Source organism: Giraffa tippelskirchi, chromosome 7, assembly GCF_054371585.1.
Source record: "Giraffa tippelskirchi isolate mGirTip1 chromosome 7, T2T-mGirTip1v1.2.pri, whole genome shotgun sequence".
In the NCBI taxonomy this organism is placed as follows: Eukaryota; Metazoa; Chordata; class Mammalia; order Artiodactyla; family Giraffidae; genus Giraffa; species Giraffa tippelskirchi.
Window position 1 is genome coordinate 2141898 of NC_137281.1, and position 22644 is coordinate 2164541.

At 56.9% G+C, this 22644-nt stretch overlaps 2 protein-coding genes across 2 annotated transcripts in view; one reads left to right on the plus strand and one right to left on the minus strand.

Annotated features, from left to right (window-relative positions):
- LOC145514421 (uncharacterized) overlaps window positions 1-3511 on the plus strand; it is a 259999-nt gene extending 256488 nt beyond the window's left edge. Inside the window, 1 exon segment of the mRNA XM_081512171.1 lies at window positions 1916-3511. Coding sequence (XP_081368297.1) covers window positions 1916-2881 — 966 coding nt within the window. The 3' untranslated portion in view covers window positions 2882-3511.
- A 3728-nt stretch (window positions 3512-7239) lies between these two features.
- NLRP5 (NLR family pyrin domain containing 5) lies at window positions 7240-21760 on the minus strand. Its single transcript, XM_081512328.1, has 11 exons — window positions 21472-21760; window positions 19147-19224; window positions 16637-18248; window positions 14744-14911; window positions 13403-13570; window positions 12051-12221; window positions 11490-11660; window positions 10227-10397; window positions 9878-10045; window positions 8127-8297; window positions 7240-7601 (listed from the first exon to the last, which is right to left on the minus strand). The coding sequence occupies exons 1-11, from the start codon at window positions 21758-21760 to the stop codon at window positions 7472-7474; spliced, it is 3297 nt and encodes a 1098-aa protein (XP_081368454.1). The 3' UTR covers window positions 7240-7471.
- Between the last annotated feature and the right edge of the window lie 884 nt (window positions 21761-22644).

The window sequence follows — 22644 nt, forward strand, 5'->3', positions numbered from 1 at the left end:
ACAGGGTCCGACCGCTGGCCCTGTGGGCTTGCAGGCTAGTGAGAGGGGGCGGGAAAACAGCTGGGTAGGTTATGGTGAGGTTCACCTTTGAGCTACGCCTTCGCGGTGCACCTGGGGGCGGGGCCGGAGGCTGGCGGGCGGGGCTGTGTCCGGGGGTGGAGCTGGAGGCTGGTGGGCGGGGCTGTCCCCGGAGACTGGTGGGCGGGGCCGTGCGTGGGCGAGGCTGCGCCCAGGGGTGGAGCTGGAGGCTGGTGGGCGGGGCCATGCCTGGGGCTAGGCTGGAGCCGGGTGTGGGCGAGGCCATGCGTGGGGCGAGGCTGCTCTCAGGATGGGGCCGGAGGCTGGTGGGCGGGGCCGTGCGTGGGGCGAGGCTGCTCTCAGGGATGGGGCCGGAGGCTGGTGGGCGGGGCCGTGCGTGGGGCGAGGCTGCTCCCAGGGGTGGGGCCGGAGGCTGGTGGCCGGGGCCATGCCTGGGGCTAGGCTGGAGCCGGGTGTGAACGGGGCTGTGCCCAGGGGTGGAGCCGGAGACTGGTGGGCGGGGCGGTTCCCGGGGCGGGGCCGTGCCTGGAGACTGGTGGGCGGGGCCGTGCGTGGACGAGGCTGCACCCAGGGGTGGAGCTGGAGACTGGTGGGCGGGGCCGTGCCTGGGGCTAGGCTGGAGCCGGGTGTGGGCGGGGCTGTTCCCAGGGGTGGAGCCGGAGGCTGGTGGGCGGGGCCGTGCCTGGGGCTAGGCTGGAGCCGGGTGTGGTCGGGGCTGTACCCAGGGGTGGAGCCGGAAGCTGGTGGGCGGAGCTTTTCACAAGGCGGTGCCGAAGCTTGGTGGGCGAGGTTGGGCCTGGGCCAGGGCCCGGGCCAGAACCCGGGCAGGTGTCCGAACTTGAGCACCGTAAACCCGTCTCCATTCTGTAGCTCAGGCCCTAGCCGCACAGGGAAGGCACATGTCGCCGAGGGTGCACCCAGATCTCGTGGAGCCGCTCATCTCTCCCGGGAGGCCGCCCGGGCCAGTCGCGGTGCAAATGTATTAGAGGCTTTGTCGGGCAGACGGCCCACGGACGTGTCCGAGGTGGTGTCCTCGGTTCGCAGGCGCCGGGACCGAGGCCCCGCGCTCCGTTCTCGTCTCCACTGGGCACACAGGGCCCACAGAAGCAGGGTGCAGGCCGAGGACGTCTGTAATAGAGGCTGGGGGGTTTGGGGTTTCACTCCCAGGTAGTGGGGGGGTAGTCAGGGCTGTCCTGCTGGCCTGTGACCTCATTAACCAGTCCGACCCCCGCAGCCAGGGTCGTCGTCCCAGAACCCAAATGTAACACCGTCCTTTCCCGGCCTGTAACCCTACGGAGCGCTGCGAGCCCTTGTCCCCGGGCCGAGATGCGAGCCGCCTGGTGCGAGGGACTCCTGCCTCAGGGGTCATTCTGTACCAGGGCCTTCCCTAGCCCTCCACCCCCAGCCCCGTTCGATTCTGTTGATTCCTTTAGCAGACTTTTCTGGAACCCCCACCAAGTCCCGGGCATTGTTCTGGGTGTGGGGGAAACGGCTGTGAAGGAAGGAGAAGCCCTAGGGGATGGGTACGGAGTGTTTGGTAAAACGCAGGAAACTGGGGGGTGGGGGTGTGTGGGGATGGGGAATGAGCACGTCTGCCCAGGGCAGGCCCGGCAAGCCCGGCAGGCCGGGTTCTCGGCGCTCCGAGGGAGGTGCCGCCCCCGGCCTGGTGCAGGGGAGCCGGTTCCCGAGGCCTCGCAGCGCGGCAGGGGAGCAGCCCCAGCCGCCCTGCGCGGTCTCTCTGACGCCCTCTCCCCTCTTCCTTGCAGTGGACATCCTCATCATGGATGACGACGACGTCCCCAGCTGGCCCCCCACCAAGCTGTCCCCGTCCCCGTCGGCGCCCCCCGCCGGCCCCACGCCCCGGCCGCGGCCGCCCGCGCCCTACATCTGCAACGAGTGCGGCAAGAGCTTCAGCCACTGGTCCAAGCTGACGCGGCACCAGCGCACTCACACGGGCGAGCGGCCCAACGCCTGCGCCGACTGCGGCAAGACCTTCTCGCAGAGCTCACACTTGGTGCAGCACCGGCGCATCCACACGGGCGAGAAGCCCTACGCCTGCTCCGAGTGCGGCAAGCGCTTCAGCTGGAGCTCCAACCTCATGCAGCACCAACGCATCCACACGGGCGAGAAGCCCTACGCCTGCCCCGACTGCGGCCGCAGCTTCACGCAGAGCAAGAGCCTGGCCAAGCACCGGCGCTCGCACAGCGGTCTCAAGCCCTTCGTGTGCCCGCGTTGCGGCCGCGGCTTCAGCCAGCCCAAGAGCCTGGCGCGCCACCTGCGGCTGCACCCCGAGCTGTCCGGGCCCGGCGTGGCGGCCAAGGTGCTGGCGGCCAGCGTGCGCCGGGCCAAGGCGCCCGAGGAGGCGGCGGCGGCGGACGGCGAGATCGCCATCCCGGTGGGCGACGGCGAGGGCATCATCGTGGTGGGCGCGCCGGGCGAGGGGGCGGCGGCGGCCGCAGCCATGGCGGGCGCGGGGGCTAGGGCGCCGGGACCCCGCTCGCGGCGCGCCCCGGCCCCCAAGCCGTACGTGTGCGTGGAGTGCGGGAAGGGCTTCGGGCACGGGGCCGGGCTGCTGGCCCACCAGCGCGCCCAGCACGGGGATGGGCTGGGGGCGGCGGGGGGCGAGGAGCCGGCGCACATCTGCGTGGAGTGCGGCGAGGGCTTCGTGCAGGGCGCGGCGCTGCGCCGGCACAAGAAGGTGCACGCCGTGGGCGCGCCCTCGGTCTGCAGCCACTGCGGACAGAACTACTACCGGGCGGGCGGGGACGACGACGACGAGGACGACGACGAGGAGGCGGCGGGTGGGCGCTGCAGCGAGTGCCGCGGCGGGGAGGGTCGGTAGGGGCGGTGGCCCGGGGGGGCGGGGCCCCTCGGGCTGGGCGGGGACGACGGCGCGGGACCCAGAGGCCGGGGCGAAACGGACAGAGGGGCGCCCCGGGTGTGCGGCGGGGCTCGCGGGGCGCCCACCCGGCCGCCCGGCCCCTCCCCGCGCCCGCCGCTCGGCCTGGCCTGGCCCCGTTGGTTCTCGGCCGAGCCCGAATCGAGACGTTGGGTGGGAACTAGAGAGACCAAGACTCGACGAAACCCAGGAACGAAAGACGATTCGCCCTCTTTCCCTTACCCGGCCGACGGGGATGCAGCGAGCACGGCGAGCCGCGCCCTTTCCCCTCGGAGGGCCCCCGAGCGGGAGGGGAAAAGGGTCCTTTTCCCTTTTAGAATTTTCTTTTAATCATACCGCCTCCTGACCCCGCCCGCCTGTTATTTTCTTCCCCTTCGCGGCCCCATCCTTTCTCCTCTCCCTACCCCCCCATCTTCCCTCCCCTCGACCCCGCCGGGTCCGGGGTCGTGGAGGCGTGCGAAGCCGAGCGCCCGCGTCCCGGGCGACCCTGCGGACAGCGGGTCCCGGATCATCCCAGGCCTGGGCGCGGCGGGAGGAGGGCGCGGGGGCAATAAATCGCACTATCCGATCGTCCCTCCTGTGCGTGGTTCTTGAGTCCGGGGAAACAGAGGGCTCCGCACCCGGGCAGCTGCTGCTGGGTGGGTGGGGGCATGGGCCACGGGCCAGGCCGGAGGAGAGAGGCCGACGCCGGCCCAGGCCGCGCGCGCGCCCGGGTGCGCCCTGGGGGCCTGGGAGAGTGACCGGCCGGCTACGGCAGCGGGCTCCGGGCTCCCGCGGGAGCGGCGTCCTCAATCCGGGCTGGAGGACGGGCAGGCCGGTGAGGACCTGGAGCGGGTCTTCCGAGCGAGGCCCGCCCACCGCTGCTTTTAAAGAGTCCTGCAGCCCGGAGGTGGGGCGGGGCGGGGCGGGGGTGCGCAGGCAGTGCCTCGCCCCCGCCTCGCCGTGGCGGGCAGTTCTCCCCCACGCTGCCAAGGACCCCAGGCTCCCGTCTACACCAGACCCTGCGGCCCTGCCTGCGTCTAGCGTCTTGGAAGACTTGTCCTGGACCTTGTACCTGTGTCCCGTCCTCAGATCCCCTGGGGGAGTGGGGTTCAGCCACGGTGTCACACATCACCACAGAGGAGTGCCTGCCTCGACTTCCCAGCGACAGAACTACTGCCTCTAGGAAGAAGCTGGACTCTGGGGGGGGGGTGGGTACCTGCCTACACACTGCTCCCCACCGCCCAGCCACCCACCCATGCTGGGGATCCGCGGAGCCTGCGGGAAGACAAGGGTGTGCAGTGGCTTTCTGCTGCTGCTGGGCCACGTGCCAGACCCATAGGTTGGCCCCAGGGTGGGGGCGGTGCCTGATACCACCCCAGCATCCCGGGGCCCTCTACCAGAGGCCTGGGGACCGTGTCCCTGGGGTCTTGGGAGGCTGCAGTGGGTGATCCCGGGGAGGTAGAGTTCCCCCAGGGGGTGTTTCCAGCCTGACCTCTGTGGACTGCGGAGCTGACCAACCAGCCGGGGGAGCTTAAGGAGGAAGCGGGAGTGGGGGTGTGTGTCTATGCAGTGCTGAGTCTCCCCTGGCCTCTGCTGTCCCTGAGCAGGTCCCAGGCCATACCCCCTTGGGGCCTCCGGTTTGGAAGCCAAGGTCACGGCAGGCCACCCGTGGGCAGGGACGTGTCGTCCAGGAGGATTTACTAGAACACTTTGTTCTCAAGTGGCCATGGCCTCGCTTGGAAACAGTGGACCCGGGTCAGTTTCTTCTGAGGTCTTGGACCCCTGTACCCAAGGGAGAGGGAAAGCCGCTGTTCGTCCAGCGAGGCCGGGGAAACAAAGGCTGAGGAGACGTTGCCTGGTGCCCGCAGGCCCCTTCCCTGCCGTCCATGCTGACCTTGGGCGCTTCCGGAGGCGGGGTGGGGGTGGGGAAGGCGAGGAGGAGCCCTGCCTGCTGGGGGTGGGGATGTGCCCTGTCCCCTGGGGAGGAGTAAGCATTGGATTGAGTCATCCTGTCCCCACCTCAGCGGGCAGAGGCAGGACCTGACATCCGGGCCAGATTCTGGGCCACGGAGAGAGGCTGTGTGACCCCGGGCAAGTGAACTAACCCCTCTCACCCTCCGCTTCCTCTGTGCAAAGAAAAACTTGCCTGTCACAGCTGTTTCAAGGGACCCCTGGGGTGTCTATGTGCCTGGTCTTTGGTCGCAGCGAATCCCTGTCCTGGGAGGAGCCTAGTGCAGGGCTTGGGAGCCAGACACACTGCTCTGCCCCCGGTGCCGCCCACCTTCGCCAGTCCTCAGTTCGCTTCTCATCACACTGTGGTGTTCAGCGAGCCAGAGGGGCGTCCCAGGGGGCTCGGTGGTCAAGAATCCACCTGCCAACGCAGGAGATGCGGGTTCAATCCCTGGGTGAGGAAGATCCGCTGGAGGAGGGCAAGGCAACCCACTCCTGGATTCTTCCTGGAGAATCCCATGGACAGAGGAGCCTGGTGGGCTACAGTCCACGGGGTCACACAGAGTTGGACAGGACTGAGCACGCATGCCGTGAGCCAGCAGGGGCAGGTACTTAGTCTATTTATCCAGTCTCCTCCTGCTCCCGAGCGCTGGAGGCTGTGCCTAACCCAGCCGCACCTTTGGGTCTAGGAAACAGCCCTCCTCCTCCGCGGGGAGCAGGCAGTGGCCACCCCCTAACGTCTCAGGAGGACGCGGGCCTGTGTGGAGGGCACTTTCGTCCCGTGGGGCGTGAGCGTGCGCCAGGAGAGGGTTTTGTCTCAAGTGGAGCGGCTGTTCTCAGCTGGGGCGACTGTGCCCCAGCTGCAGCGCCTGGCCGCGTCTGGAGTCATCTTTAGTTCCCAGGACAGAGGCAGAGGGGTGCGTGGGGGCACCTGGCATCTAGTGGGGGAAAGGCCAGGGACGCTGCTGACGTCCTGCCATGCACAAGGGGGGGCCTCCCGCCCCCAGAGGGTTATCCCGCCCGGAGGCCGGGGGTGCTGGGGAGAAACTGGCCCCAGGGAGCCCTCCCTGCTTCCTGCTCCCGCGCGCTCCTGCGCGCGCGCGCGCATAAAGGGAAAGGTGACGCTCTGCCGCCACCTCGTGGGCACCAGGCGGGGGCAGGGAGGTGGGCTGGGCGCCTGCTCCCGGGGCGGCGGGATCAACTAAACCTGGACTCACCGACTCATCCCCCGGTGAACGGGGAGGTTCTACACAGCGACCCCAGGCCAGATATTCTGGGACTTGTGGCTTAGAGGACCAGCTGACATGGCTTCACAGTACACACACACACCCCCGACTTTATCCACCTGGAGAAAATGACAAGGGAAGAGCCCACAGTCTACAGATGCCCCCTCCCAGGTCCCCGCCCACCCCCCCGTGGCCTGACGTACTTGGTTGGTCAGGGCGATGCCCCTGGATTTGCCAAGGGTCACCCCCCAGGGCTTCCCTGGTGGCTCAGTGGTAAAGAATCCGCCTGCTAGTACAGACAGGAAGATCCCCTGGCAGGGGAAATGGCAACCCACTCCATATTCTTGCCTGGATACTCCCATGGACAGAGGGGCCTGGTGAGCTACAGTCCACACGGTGGCAAAGAGCCGGACCCGACTGAGCGACTTAACAGTAGGGATGGACCCCCTCCAGGAGGTGGGTCCCTGTCCTCTTGCCCTGCCTTTTCCTGGTGCAAGTATAAAAGTAAATGCGTGCATAACTGTGCATCGTATTTTAGATTCCATGTGGAACGATAACCACGTGGTATTTGCCTTTCTCTTTCGGACTTAATGTGATCATCTCTGCGTCCACCCACGTTGCTGCAAATGGCAAGATTTCACTGTTTTTATGGCCGAGTACTATTCCATTGGATGGCTTCTTTACCCATTCATCTATTGATGGACACTTGGGCTGTTTCCATGTCTTTGATTATTGTAAATAGTGCTCCTATGAATATTGGGGTGCAGGGTTTGTTTTTTTTTTTCAAATCAGAGTTTTCTCTGGATGACTAAATGACTTTCTGTGACAACAGACCAATGTCAACATCCATCGGGCTTTGTTTCCTTCTCTGTAAAACAGGAAAAATATTACCTACCTTGTGGTTGCTTTGAGGAGGAGACTCTGGCAGACCAGTTCTTTACTACACTAAGTGATAAATTCAACATTGTGTTTACACCTCTGATGTTAGTGATAGTGATAGTCACATCCTCGTTTGAGATTCAGATATGCACTTAAAAAAATTTTTTTTAAAACATCAACAGAGTTGTGACTTTTTTAAAGACCCAGGTCCTCCCTCGTCCGCCCTGGAGTCACACCCCCATCGACCAAGAAGACACTGGATGCTGCTTCCAGATGCTCAGTCTTTATTCAATCCTCCCGTGTGCTTGGGTAGGACAGACGCTTCACAGAGAGCTGAGGTCCCAGGACGTGAAGGGCACACGCCTTCGTCAGAGGCAGACACCGACAACCGAGCTGAAGTGCATACTCAGCAACCACCACCAGTGAGGCTTTGTGAGGATCAGGAATGGTCCCCCATCAGAGTGGGGGTGGTCGGGGCGGGAGGGTCCTCCCGGCTTCAGGTTCTCCACCAGAGCCGGTCCTCCTCCTCCAAGTACCAGGCGTCACTGATGACCACGTGGGGCTTGAGTCTCTGCAGCGGCTCCAGCAGCCTTCTTACTCCGGCTGGGCACTGCTCTTTCCCCAGCCTGGGGAGCGGGTGGAAAGGGGCCTTGTTACTCTGGGAATTTGCTTCTGACGCCTCTCCCTTCCTCAGCACTCCCGGACACCACCCCGCCCAAGGGTCCGAAGCCTCCTCTTGCACTGTTGAGGACAGACAGCGCCTTCCCCCTAGAAGAAAACTCAGCCCCCCACCCTTTTTAAAAAATCAAATTCTGTATCTTTTAGGGCTTCCAAGGTGGCTCAGATGGTAAAGAAGCTGCCTGCAATGTAGGAGACCCGAGTTCCATCCCTGGGTCTGGAAGATCCCCTGGAGAAGGAAATAACAACCCACTCCATTGTGCTTGCCTGGAGAATCCCCATGGACAGAGGAGCCCCGAGGGGTACAGTCCAGGGGGCTCACAATAGAGGCAGACACGACTTAGCGACCAAACTACCACCAAGACCACAAGTGGGATGGCCGGACCCTGCAGTAATTCTCCTTCTGTTTTTTTGGAAGATACACACATTTTGTTTGTACATTTGCATTTCAGAGACCATCTCTGGGGACTCACCCGATGGTCTGTAGATTAGATGTGGGATGTGTGAAGGCGGGACACAGCGTCGTCATTCCTCTGAGACCGAGGTCGTTGTGCATCAGGTTCAGGCTGACCAGGCGCCGGCTGCAGGTGATGGCGGAGCAGAGGGCCTCGCAGCCTGCGGAGGTCAGTCCACACGCCTCCAACCTGCAGGGCAGCACAGCCAAGAAGGACCCCGCCGTCTGGGAGCTGCCCTCCAATCTGTATTTGACTTCCACTACAGGCTCATTTATTTACTTTAGATAGCTGTCTCTTTTCTTTATTATTGTTATTTGGGCTCCCCTGGTGGGCTCAGATGGTAAAGAACCTGCCTGCCAATGCAGGAGACCCTGGTTCGATCCCTGGGTCGTGAAGATCCCCCGGAGAAGGGAATGGTAACCCACTGCGGTATTCTTGCTTGTACAACATTTTAAAAAATTTTATTTTAAAGAGATATCTCTTATTGTTATTATCATTATTATCATTTGGTCATGCCACATGGCGTGCGGGATCTTAGTTCCCCAACCAGGGATCGAGCCCATGCCCCCCACATTGGAAGTGCAGAGTCCGAACCACTGGACCCCCAGGGAACTGCCTACTGCAATTTAGAAGTACAGTGGAATACTATTCAGCCATAAAAAAGAGCAAAATCTTGCCACTCGCAACAACATGGCTGGACCTGGAGCGTATTATGCGTGGTGAAGGAAGCCAGAGAAAGACAAACACTGCATGTTTGTACTTAAGTGTGGAATCTAAAAAGTAAAATGAATGAATGAAGAAAGCAGAAATAGCATCATGGATACAGAGAGCAAACTAGTGGTTACCAGTGGGGAGGTCTGTTTTAATTGTTAAATATTTTTATGGGAGCATCAGTTCAGCTCAGTCCACTCACTCACTTGTGTCCGACTGGTCGATTCATAATGTGGTATTGGTTTCAGGTGTGCAGCAGAGCGATTCGGTGACACCACACACATATCCATTGTTTTTCAGATTCTTTTCCCACAGAGGTTATTACAGAATATTGAGTAGAGTTCCCTGTGCTCTACAGTAGGCCCTTGTTGATTATTTTATACACAGTACTTTGCGTATATTAGTTCCAGCCTCCTAATTTATCCCTCTCCCACCACCCCTTTCCCCTTTGGTAACCGTTAGTTTGTTTTCTGTGTCTGTGAGTCTGTTTCATAAGTACGTTCACTGATATCATTTCTTAAGATCCCACACGAGTCATATCATGTGATATTTGTCCTTCTCTGTCTGACTTACTTCACTCAGTGTGATTGTCTCTAGGTCCATCCATGTTGCTGCAAATGGCATTAGTTCATCCTTTTTCAGGGCTGTGTAGTAGTCCACTGTATGAACTGGTGCACTGTTCTAACAAGCCTCTGGGGTGATTCTGATGCTTTCGAGAGTCTGAGCTCCACCCATGTCACCATTTGCTTTTTGATCCATCCTTCTCACTAGACCAGCAACGCCAGGGTCTGTACACTTCTACCATTTGGCACTGTGTCCAGCAAACATTTATCTGCTTAGTTCTTACCACCTCAGGACCATGTTCTCCAGCATTTGCTATTTCATTCAACCATATACAGGTGCCCAGTAGGACTGGATGCCTCAGTCTGCTCCTCTGCCGAGGTTGGGGTCTCATTCGATGGGATGGTGAACAGAACCCGGTCTTTGTGGGAGCGACTTCATGTCTGGGTTCCCCTCCCCTGCACCCAGCCCTCTAGGAGGTGACCCCAGGGCCGTACCCGAGTCTCGTCAGGGAGTTCTTCTGCTTCAGTCCCTCACACAGCGCTGCAATGCCCTCGTCACCGAGGGCATTGGCGGCCAGATCCAGGCTTCTCAGGCGCTGACTCCTCGTGATCACGTTGGACAGACTCTTGCAGCACGCGGCAGTGAGGTGGCACTTCACCAGCCTGCGAGGGGAGGGAAGGTGGGGGGAGCGGGAGAGAGCGGTAGAGATGGAGGTGGGGGAAGAGAGAGAGACGGGGATGCGGAGATGGGCCCCAGGACTACCTCGGGGTGCAATCTTTCGACCGTCTAGAACCCCACGCCTCCACAGGGTAGACCTGACCTCCGACAAGTGGGGAAACTTACTCCAGGTCCTGGAGGGGACAGGACGGCTCCATCATGACCTCGCACAGAAGGTTCACCCCGGGATCTTCCAGGGGGTTCAGGCTGAGGCTCAGGTGTGTCAGGTGCCTGTTGCCCATGAGTGCGAAGGCGAGGAAGCCACAGCCAGCCACATCCAGGCTGCATGCGTTAAGCCTGCGGGGCACACACCAGGAAGAGGGAGGTCAGGTGTGCTCCTCAGGGCGACCGCGTCCTTTCAGACGGCGCCCAGGGACGGCGCTGAGGGCAAGGAGGCGTGTGTGTTCCGTAAGCTGCCTGCAGGCCTGAGGTACAGGACTGTCGGCTGCGAGTTCCACATTTGTTGTTTAGTCTCTCAGTCGTGTCCGACTCTGCGACCCCATGGACTGTAGCGCACCAGGCTCCTCCGTCCATGGGATTCTCCAGGCAAGAACACTGGAGTGGGTTGCCATTTCCTTCTCCAGGGGATCTTTCCTACCCAGGGATGACTCTCCTGCATTGGCAGGCGGATTCTTTACTCCTGAGCCCCCAGGGAAGCCCAAGTTCAATGTTAATGAATCAATAATATGTATTACATAAGGTGTCTGTAAACAGAAACACATAAAACAAGGTTAGGTATTGACTGACTGAAGAAAATACAGCACAAATGAACTTTGCTCGGAAACAGACCCACAGACTGGTGGTGGCCAAGGGGCAGGGGCGTTGGGGGAGGAAGACTTGAGAGTCTGGGGTCAGCAGGCGTGAGCTATTACACACAGGATGGGTAAACAACAGGGTCCTACTGCATAGCACAGGAAGTACATTCAATATCCTGTGACAAGCCGTAATGCAAAAGCGTTTTAAAAAAGAATTGAGCCACTTTTGCACAATTAACAGAAATTAACACAACATTCTAAATCCACTATACTTCAATAAAAGAAATTTTAAGAAAACGCTGTGACCAGAGGCTCCCAGGAACCTAACCCTGTATTCTCCCAGGAGCAGTGGGAGTCTCTCCCAGGATAGTCACTCATCCTGTGTTCACCCATCCCGTACTCGCATCAACTTTACAGAACAGGACTGTAATGAGATGCGGTTGTATTTGGATGAATGAGGACTTCCTGCTTGAAGGAAACACAGAGGCAGAGGTGGAGTTTTCCAGGGTAGGAGCTGCCAGGAGGGGGCAGGATGTGGCACTACTGAGGTCCCCGTGTCCTGACCGTTTTCCCACTGCTCTGCGCTCGCTGTGATAGAGCTACGGATGCTCTGGGGGCCGCGGGGTGGACTCACGCCAGCCTCTGCAGACCACAGCTGGGGAGCCTCACAGCCCGACACAGCAGGCTCATCCCTTCGCTCCCCAGTTCGTCGCCCGACAGGGACAGGTGTGTCAAGCTCTGGTTCTTGATGAGAGCCGAGGCCAGGTCCTGGCAGGTGGCGGCTGTGAGCCCACAGCTCCCCAGGCTGCAAAGAGAGAGGCCAGAAAGGAAATGGTGGCTCAGCCGGTGAAGGATCCGCCTGCCAGTGCAGGAGACATCGGAGATGTGGGCTCCATCCCTGGGTCGGGAGGATTCCCTGGAGGGGGGAATGGCAACCCACTCCAGTATCCTTGCCTGGAGAATCCCATGGACAGAGGAGCCTGGTGGGCTACAGTCCATGGGGTCGCAAAGCGTCGGACACGACTTAGGGACTAAAACAGAAATAAACTTCCGCAAAGGGCTCCCCCCAGGAGGCCCTCCCTCCCTGTTCTAACCCTCAGCTTATGCATCAGCCAATTCCCCTCCCTTTCCCCCACCCCCCGTGACTTGGACGATCGCAAGGAAGATACGTCTGGTGAACAGAAGTGCCACTCACATCAGCTTCTGCAGGGTGCAGGGTGTGACCTTCAAGGCGTCACAGAGAGACTTCACGCCCTGGTCGGCCACCTTATTTCCCATGAGGCTGAGGGATTTCAGGGTGACGGACGTAGCAAGCGCTTGGGAGATCACCCGACAAGAGGCTTGGGTTAATCCACAGCGATCCAACCTGCAGAGACAGGCAGCGTGAAGCATGTCCTCCCCACCCCGGAAGCAGCCCACCTTCCCCCGTCAGCCGCCCTGTCCCTGTGGCTGGCTCCTGGGCATGCTCTGCTCTGGCCCGAGGGTCCCAGCATTTGCTGTTCCTGTTCGCAGCCTCAGACCTTTCTGTGGTTCGGTTTTCCACTCACCCTCTGGGATGCTACCTCCTCTGAGTAAGTCGGTCTCACCACCTTCCCAAGCATGCCCGCCCGCCCTCCTCTGCCCCGTCTTCTCGTCCCCGTGTTACTTTATTCACAGCAACGATCACCAGCTGACGTTTTGTATACTTATCTGACCTATAACATTGTGTAAGGTCAGGGTGGCAGCGTGCTGACTTGATACATTGATATACTGCGGTATGACTGCCAAGGTAGCATTAGCTAACATCTCGATCATGTCAGACAGTATCATTTTTTTTTTTTTGGTAGGAATCATTAAGATGTAGTCTTTCAGCAATTTTGATGTTTATAATATAGTACTGAGGTATGTCAGTAATAAACCTGAACAGACCTCATGTTTATCTCTCTCGAAATACACCCAAAGCAGCAAGTAGTCCTGGTTTTAGCCCCAGCGAATCTCATTGACAAAACACACAGCCAGGAAATCACAAACTGGCAGTAACTGAGATGTCCCTGGAATGGTGAATGGCTACACTAACTGCACACGCCTGTATCACCACGCGTGTGTGTGTCTGTGTGTGTGGCTCAGTCAGTCCGACTCTGCCCCCAACCCCCCTCCTGTCCAGGCTGCCGCAGAACCCCGAGCAGAGCTCCGTGTGCTGTACAGGCACTGGGTTCCTCGTGGCTGCACGCGGGGTCTAGTTCCCTGACCAGGGATCGAACCTGGGCGCCCCGCCTTGGGAGCGCGGAGTCTTAGCCACTGCGCCACCAGGGAGGTCCCCGGAAGCTGCTTTTTATTGTGAAATACACGTGACCCAAAAGGTTCCACTTCACCCTTTCTCGGCGTCCAGTTTCGCGGCGTTTATTACATACACACGGCTGTGCATGCATCCCCGCCCACCACACCCAGGCTCCCAAACCTTTGTAAGACCTCAGCAGCTTTCTGTGGAAGCGTATTTCAAAAGAAAAAGCAGAAACAGCAAAGCCCTGAAATCCAAGAAGCAAAGCCCGTCCCCAGCACGTGACTCGCCTCAGAGACTCCAGCGTGCAGCACGGGTGCCTGAGGGCCTCGCCCGCCGCCAGGACGTCCTCCTCTCTCAGGCGGGAGCCCGTCAGGTCCAGGTGCTTGATGCTTCGGTTGATAATCAGAGTCATCCAGAGGTGACGGAGACCAGGGGCGACCCGGGCCCCCTTAAACCTACAAAGGAGGAAAGGAGACGCGAGTTAAGACGTCCGGGCGACGTTCCTCTGTATCCTCATTTTTCCTTCTCTTTTCTCATTTCGACTCTGATCTTTCATTATTTGCATTTACGGTTGCTCCTCAAACAACACGGGTTTCAACTACACGAGTTCATGTGTTTGTGGATTTTTTTCAATAAATATAAAAACACACATGTAGACCATAGTACGTGAAACTGGTATTGAGGTGGACAGCTTATCCGTACACAAGAATAAGCTGAGTGGTATTCAGTATAAAGTTAATGATGTGTTTGTTTTCCTACCATTTTAGAACTTTACTTTCAAAGAATTACATTACTGTGCAGAATGCTTTTCTCTCTTATAACCAGAGAGACAGCCTGCCAGCCAATCATTAAAGGTAAGTGTTTTTTAAATATAGTAATGTTTCCAATATTGTATTATGATTATGACTGTAATATGGATGCCATAAAAATTTTGTAGTGATTCATTCATCAGTGTCTCAGCAGGGCTACCATGTTGTTGTTGTTTAGTTGCAAAGTCGTGTCTGACTCTTTTGGGACCCCGTGGACTGTAGCCTGCCAGGCTCCTCTGTCCATGGGATTCTCCAGGCAAGAATACTGGAGTGGGTTGCCATTTCCTTCTCCAGGGGATCTTTCCTACCCAGGAGTCCATAAAGCAACCTTATTGATGCTTCTTCTTTATCAATGTGTAAATCATTATACCTATAAATACATTTATGATTTTCTTTTTTACATTATATTTTCATTTTTGATGTCCAGTGTTACATGTATATATAGACACATATATAGGTAATACATATGACATCTGAAGGGTTTTGTATCATAGCACTGATGGAGGTACTGACACATGATTCATTAGACAGACAATGTAAGTTTATGGTATCAATGAATACAGTACTGAAATGAACCTCCCTCACCCCCCCCACTAACCAACTCCTATTCATCCTTCAAAACCCTGAGTAAATGAACCCACCTTAGTAATCCCTTCACAAGATCTTTAGTCATTCCCAACCTGTACTTTTGGGAATTTGGTTCCTACACCTTCCACAGCCTTTATTCCCTGCAAATACTTTCTGTAGATCAGTAGATAGGAGAGGAGAGCCACGACACAGCCACACAAAGGGGGATGTACAGGGTCTGGGAAGCCTCACATTAGATGCTGTATTTTACAGGCTGGCTGCCGCAGCTTGACGCAGAGGGTCTTCATGGCCTCCTTGCTCAAGACGCTGCCACTCAGGTCGAGCTGTCGTAGGTTTGGGTGTGTGCTGAGCACGGAGCAGAGGTCTTCCCAGTGCTCATCGTGGGTCTTGGTCTTCAGCCTGTTGTGGAGGAGGAAACAAACATTTGTTTGCCCAGGATGGATTCTGAGCAACTGCCCCATCCATGCCCGAGGAGAGAAGTCAGGCTGTTAGGATGGGGAGGGTCTCAGAGGCTCCGAGTGGATCTGATCTCATGGTCTGGAGGAGTGTTGTCATAACCAAACTGCCTCCTGAACACTTCTGTACCCACGGGGCATACCGCCAGCTCTCAAGTAAGATTTGTGCTTGAATTCTAGCTCCGTCTTGAACGTCAAAGTGTAGCCACTATGGAAAACAGTACACAACTTCCCCCCCAAAATTAAAAATGGAACTTCCATTTGTGGTTGTTGTTCAGTCACCAAGTCGTGTCTGACTCTTTGCGACTCCATGGACTGGATACACCAGCCTTCCCTGCCCTGCACTGTTTGCCCAGGTTCGTGTCCACTGAATTGGTGATGCCATCCAACCATCTCATCCTCTACCATACGATACAGAAATCCCGCTTCTGGGGATGTATCCAAAAGAATTGGAATCAGAATCCCAGAGACATATTTGTACATTATTCACAATAGTCAAGATAGAGAAACAACCTAAGTGTCCACCAGCGGATAAAGAAAATGTGGCGTGTGTACCCCAGTTTCACTGCAGCACTCTTTACAACAGCCAGGACAAGGAAGCAACCTAGACGTCCACCACTAGAGGAGTGGATAAAGAAGTTGTGGTACATGTATACTCAGTGGAATATTACTCAGCCGTAAAAAGGAATGAAAGTGAGTCAGTTATGTCATAGATGAACATAGAGCCTATTATACAGAGCGATGTGAGTCAGAAAGATAAAAACAAATATCGCATATAAACACATGTATATGGAATCTAGAAAGATGGTACTGATGCATCTACTTGCAGGGCAGGAATAGAGACACAGACCTAGAGAACAGACCTGTGGACACGGTGGGGGAAGGAGAGGGTGGGAGCAGTTGGGAGAGTGCCCTTGAAACGCACATCACCATATGTAAAATAGACAGCTGGTGGGAATTTGCCGTGTGACCCAGGGAGCTCAGCCCGGTGCTCTGTGATGACCTCGCGTGGTGGGAGGGGGAGGGGGGAGGGAGGCTCAGGAGGGAGGGGCACATGTGTGCCCGTGGCTGATTCATGTGGAGTGTGGCAGAGACCAGCACAACACTGTGAAGCAATTATCCTCCAGTTAAAAATGAATCCGTAAAAAGAGAAAATGGTGCACACACACACACACCGGAATATTATTCAGCCTTGAAAAAGAAGGAAGAGTAGCCATTGGCCACAACAGAGCTGAGCTAGAGGACACTGTGCCAAGTGAAATAAGCCAGTCATGGAGAGACATGCCCGCTCTCACTCAGATTCTAAAGCAGTCAAATTCACGGAAGCTGAGCGTGGAGCGGTGGTTGCCCGGGGCTGGGGGTAGGGAACTGGGAGATGTTGGCCAAAGGGTACGAAGTTGCCGTTATCCGGATGAGCACATTCTGGAGATCTAACACATTAGCACAGCGATGTAGATAGACCCAGGGGATAGTCTTTAAGTGTTTTCACACACAAAGAAAATGGTAACTATATGAGGCGATGGGTGTGCTGACTAGCTTGATGGTGATTATTTCAGGTACATCCAATCACCAAGTCATACACCTTACACACATGCAATTTTGCTCAGTTATACCGCTCTCGTGTTGGAAAGAAACACGAGAAGGGGAACGGCAGAGGTGGGGCACTCACCCTTGGGGAGCCCCGGGCCATGCCTCAGCAAACTCATCCTTTGGCGTCTCTCTGACATCCAGTCGAACTTTCCGTAAATGCTGGCAACGCCGGAGACAGAAGGAAGACACCGTTAAATCCATCGGCCGGTTCAACCGCAGCCACACTTCTTGGAAGCCGTTCAAGGCCAAGCGAACAAACTCATCGTCCTGCGTCTCGAAAAGGCAGTAGAAGGCCTCGAGCAAGTCTGGGGGGGCGGCGGCGGCGGAGGGGTGCTGACCCAGCAGGCAGATCCAGTGCAGAAGTCGCTGCTTAGCCACAGGGGCGACGGGACAGCCCAGGAGGGTTTCTAGGGCCCGCGTCGCCTCCTTGCTCACGAGGCCAAACAGGAACCTCTTCATCTGGACCAGGTGGACGTTGAGGTCGACTTGCTTGAGCTCCGTCAGGCTCTTTGGGCTCTGCGGGAACAGAGGGTAGCCCTCCCCGTCTCCCTCGACGCCTCGCAGGACGTAGAACAAGGCGGCAAAGAACTCCTGGAGGCTGAGGTGGGAGAACGCGTGGCCCCTTTCGCAGCGGCCGTCGAGGAGAAGGATGCTTGCCTGCTGCAGGGCGGAGAGCTCGGGCCCCTTCAGCCCGTGGACGCCCAGGTCGTCGCCGTCAAACACGAACTTCGCGTTCCACACGCCGTCCGCGGCCAGCCGGCACAAGCCCTTCAGGGCGCCGCGTTCCTCCCGGCTCAGCGCGCGCCGGCCAGCCTCTTGGGGAGCCAGCCGCTGGAACACGAAGGCGGCGTACAAGCCCGTGAGGGTCTGGCAGGGGACGGGAAGGCCTTTCCCCGGCTCCGCCTGCAGCTCGAGGGCCTCACGGACCAGGGCGCACACGACGGGCACCTGACACTTGTCAAGCACCCCCTGGAGGTCCGCCCCCGCGTGCCAGGCTAGCATCTTCCGACGTCCGCGCTTCCCGCCGCCGAGGAGCGACCGCATCCTGTTTTCCACCGAGAGGCCCCCGACCCACAGGTAACGGGGAGACCGGAGCAGGGCTTGGAGCCTCTCCAAGCCCGCGTCCCGGACGGTGAGGAGAAGGGCGCACTCGGGGAGCAGGGCTTTCTTCAGTAGGCTGTGCACCAGGACGGTCGCGGGCTGCCTTTCTGCCCAGTCGGCCGAGAGGCTGGAGTCCTGGTCTCCGAAGGCGAGCTCCAGCTCCTCGAGTCCGTCCACCACGATCAAGAGCCTTTCCGGCTGGGACAGGACCTTCTCCACCGGGACCGGGGCGTCCGGCCACTCCCTGGAGATGAGCTCCGCGAAGCTGGTCTCCCTGGACCCCCGGAGGTCTCTGGCGCGGAGAAGGAAGACGTAGGAGAACAAGCCCCGGTAGAGGTCGCCTTGCGCCCAGAACAGCAGGAGCCTCCGGGCCAGCGTGGACTTCCCAACCCCCGGGGGTCCGTGCAGAACCACGGTGAGGGGCCGGAAGCCCCCCTGGGGGTCTGGGTTAAATGCCCCCGACAGCGCGTGCCCGTGCAGACACTGGGAGGCAAATTCTTCAAAGCGCTGGGTTGTGTCCAGCCTGGTGGAGAATGTCGTCATCACGTGGATCCTGTAGTCCCGCGAGTCCCGTGGGTCCTCTCTGGGGCCTGCGTGGGATGGAAACGAGGGGAGGAACCGGACTGGGTGTGAAGCGAGTCAGGGTTTTAGCGAGAAACAAGCCAAGACGCAAAACAAAGACCACAGACCTAGTCGATGCGAATACAGCCAGCCTGCCTATGGGGCGCTTTTTCTTCCTAGCAACATGTATATAAGGATCTCTGTCCCTAAGATCACTTCCTCAGAGTGGACGGATGTTCTGGAAAATAGATCTGTGTCCCTTTAACTGAACCTCTCTTTCCAGCACTTGATACCTGACTCTTTACCTGTTTGTCTGTCTCCCCACCATAGACTTTGCTGCTTGCCATGTATCTTCGTGGTAAAGAATCTGCCTACAATGCAGAAGACGCAGGAGATGAGGGCTCGATCTCTGGGTGGGGAAGATCCCCTGGAGGAGGGCATGGCAACCCACCCCAGTATTCTTGCCTAGAGAATCCCCATGGACTGAGGAGCCTGGCGGGCTACAGTCCTTGTTGCCGTTTCCTCCTCCAGGGTATCATCCTGATCCTGGGATCAAACCTGGGTTTCCTGCATTGCCAGGTGGATTCTTTACCACTGAGCCACCTGGGAAGCCCCACTAATATCTTAGAGATCACTACCAGGACTTCCCAGGTGGTCCAGCGGCTAAGACTTCCCCTTCTAATTCAGGGGCTGTGGGTTTGATCCCTGGTCAGGGACCTAAAATCTCGCATACCTCAGGGCCAAAACCACAAAAAATATAAAGCAGAAGCAATATTGCAACAAATTCAATAAAGACTTTAAAAATGGTCCACATCAAAAAAAAAATCTTCCCACGATCACATCCTTGTACGTAAATGTTAATAGCAGCATAATTTACACACATCCATTTTCCCACCACTTCTTCCCTCCCCGCGATCCCCAACTAACCTGGCACTTCTTTCATGCCTGGACCTTGGTCAGTCTTTGCTGGTGAAGAATCTTCTGATATTTCAGCCAGTAGATACTCTGAAATCAAGAACAGGTGAGACAGTGTCTCAGTAACATCATGGCAGCTATGCACATCAGGGATGGAAACGTCCCCAGCCCAGAATACTGAAGGGGGCCCACACACATCTCGGCCTCTCACAGTTTATTCCCTGATTCCCCTGCAGCAAGGAAAATGGAGACGCAGGGCACATGACAGTTTCAGCACGGTAGCTAGGCTGGGGTACTGATCAGTAAGCATCCACTCTTATTTTGATTTTATAACCCTTGTTTCCTAAAGTGACAGATTTTATTATCCTGGGCTCCAAAATCACTGCAGACAGTTACTGCAGCCATGAAATTAAAAGGCACTTGCTCCTTGGAAGGAAAGCTATGACAAACCTAGACAGCATATTAAAAAGCAGAGATTTCACTTTGCTGACAAAGGTCCTTACAGTCAGAGCTATGGTTTTTCCAGTGATCATGTACAGATGTGAGAGCTGGACAATAAAGAAGGTTGAGCACCGAAGAATTGATGCTTTTGAACTGTGGTGTTGGAGAAGACTCTTGGGAGGCCCTTGGACTGCAAGGAGATCCAACCAGTCCATCCTAAAGGAGATCAGTCCTGGGTGTTCATTGGAAGGACTGATGCTGAAGCTGAAACTCCAATACTTAGGCCACCTCATGCGAAGATGACTCATTGGTAAAGACCCTGATGCTGAGAAGGATTGAGGGCAGGAGGAGAAGGGGACGACAGAGGATGAGATGGTTGGATGGTATCACCGACTCAGTGGACATGAGTTTGAGTAAACTCCGAGAGCTGGTGATGGACAGGGAGGCCAGGTGTGCTGCAGTCCATGGGATCGCAAAGTCAGACATGACTGAGCAATTGCATGACAACAATTCCCTGTGAACACTACTAATATGTTTTCCACCCAGGGATTGTTTTTTGAGGCTCAGAAGAAAGAGCTTCTGTTCAAGCCACAACAGATGAGCTACATCTAGGCGTGTACTACCTGTAAGTCTTTAGAGCCAACTGGCTGCTCACAGTTGGGACTCTAAGTTTTTGTCCACAGTTGAAGGAGAGAATTCCTCCTGATAAAGGAAAGCTATTACTTTTTTCTACTACCTTTCTCCTAAATACCTTAAGATAACCACAGAATTTGATGTAAGTACATTGCCAGAATATGGGTACCAACATTCTGAGGGAGGGCAAGCCTTAGAGAAGTTCCTTGAACCTTAATCTCTAAATCTAAGGCAACAAATAAGGGAGACACCCATCCTACAGCTGTTACTGTTCTTGAAAAAAAAAAACCAAATGCCTAGGGACACACACAGGCTGAAAGCAAAGGGCTGGAAAAAGATATTCCATGCAAACGGACATCAAAACAAGCAGGAGTAGCGATACTCGATACTCGTATTGGATAGAACAGACTTTAAAATAAGGCACTTCCCAGGTGGCGCTAGTGGTAAAAATATCCCCCTGCCGGTGCAGGAGACATGAGAGTCTTGGGTGTGATCCCTGGGTCAGGAAGAGCCCCTGCAGGAGGAAACGGCAACCCACTCTGGTATTCTTGTCTGGAAAAGTCCAGGAAGATGGACAGAGGAGGCTGGCAGGCTACAGTCCATGGGGCTGCAAAGAGTCAGACACGACTGAGCACATACACAATACGAGACAAGGAAGGCCACGACATGACGACTGAGGGGTCCATCCAGGAAGATGTAACGATTACAGAGACGTATGCACCCAACATAGCAGCCCCGCGGTGCGTGAGGCCGATGCTAACGACTGTTAGAGGGGAATCGACAGCAACAAGGTAACAGTGGGGTGCTCAAGGCGAAGGACAGATCTTCGGGGCAGAAAATTAATAAGGAAAAACCAACTGAAGATTCACGTTCTTATTGGACCTTGGCAGCAGCACGTAGAAGCAGCACAAATACTGTTCCCCAGACGCAGAGAAGGAGAGGATTTGCCAGAAGCCGCATGTGTGGGGGCATCAGAGCTCTGGCTCGGCACTTTTGACTCCACGTCCCATCTGTTACCTTCAACCCACCAGGCAGACCCGTCTTCTCCTTCATTGTTTCATGGGCTGGAGATGACTCGGGTTTCCAGCGAGGCAGGTTGAGCAGTGAGTGAGTGAGTTCTAGTTCAGAGTCTCGCTGTAGAGATGGACGCCCCTTCCCGACCCCCGCCGCCCCGAGAGACCAACGGTACCTTCCCCATCCCCTGGGAACTTGGGGTCACCCCCCGTTTCCCCTGCCCCCGAGGTCTGCCCCGACCTCACTCACTTTTCATCTCGTCCCTTGCCATCTCAGACAGTGCCGACAGGCTCATCTTTTCAAAGATGTCGACGGATGTCTTCCAGGCGAGAGAGGCTCTGCAATGCTCATTCAGGAGGCAGGCGAGAGACTCCGCGTCGGCCCCGTCCACCTGGACCAGCAGGAAGGAGCAGGCTGCCCGTTCTGATGCGTGCTCCTTTAGGAGGGCCTTAAACGTCTGGAACTCCTCTTTGCCCAGCTGCTCGAAACACCACTGCAGTCCGTAACTGGAGAAGGGGGCTGTTTTGGCTTCTCTCATCTTGACGCAAGGCTGAGAGCTCAGGTAGCATGGAAAAGTGGTCTTTGGTAAACGAAGCCAATGGGACCTGTTAGAAGAGTGAAGAGTTACTCGCTCAGTTGTGTGTGACTCTTTGCAACCCCAAGGACTGTAGCCCGCCAGGCTCCTCTGCCCACGGGATTCCCCAGGAGAGAATACTGGAGAGGGTTGCCATTTGCTCCTCCAGGGCGTCTTTCCAACGCAGAGGTCGAACCCGGGTCTCCTGCACTGCAGGCAGATTCTTTACCTGCTGGGCCCTCGGGAAAGTCGTAGAGGAAGATTGAAAACATGTGCCGGTGAGTGACCCTGGCTAACAGGCGAGGCTCAGCGGAAAGGACAAATGGCTTCCCGTCACTTACTGGAAATCAGTCACAGGGCTTTTAGATGAGTTGTTTCCGGTCGCGCTTGTTAACGTAGCCTCCAGTTGCACAAACAGTAAAGACTTCTGGTACAAAGGTATCCCGAGGACTTCCCTGGGAGTGCAGTGGCTAAGAGTCCGCCCGCCAGTGCCGGGGACATGGGTTCGATCCCGGGAGGGTCCCCCATGCCGTCGGGAGCTGAGCCCGTGCACCAGGCCTCCAGGGCCCGGGAGCCTCAGCTCCTGACGCTCGAGTGCCCTGAGCCCCTGCTCTGCAGCGAGAGACTAGCCTCCACTGGGAGCCCTCAGGCAGCAGCCGGAGAAAACTGCTCTCTATGCCTGTGCGTTCCTCTGGTTCCGTAGATAAGTTCATTTGCTGCACGGGGGTCTCGAGTGATCCCACAGAAGCTGTTAGGATGACGGGGCCTGAAATCAGGCCCCGACGGAATATCGAGTCACCTCTTGGCGTCCCAGGCAAAGGCGTTTCACTCGGTAACTCAGTTTCCTC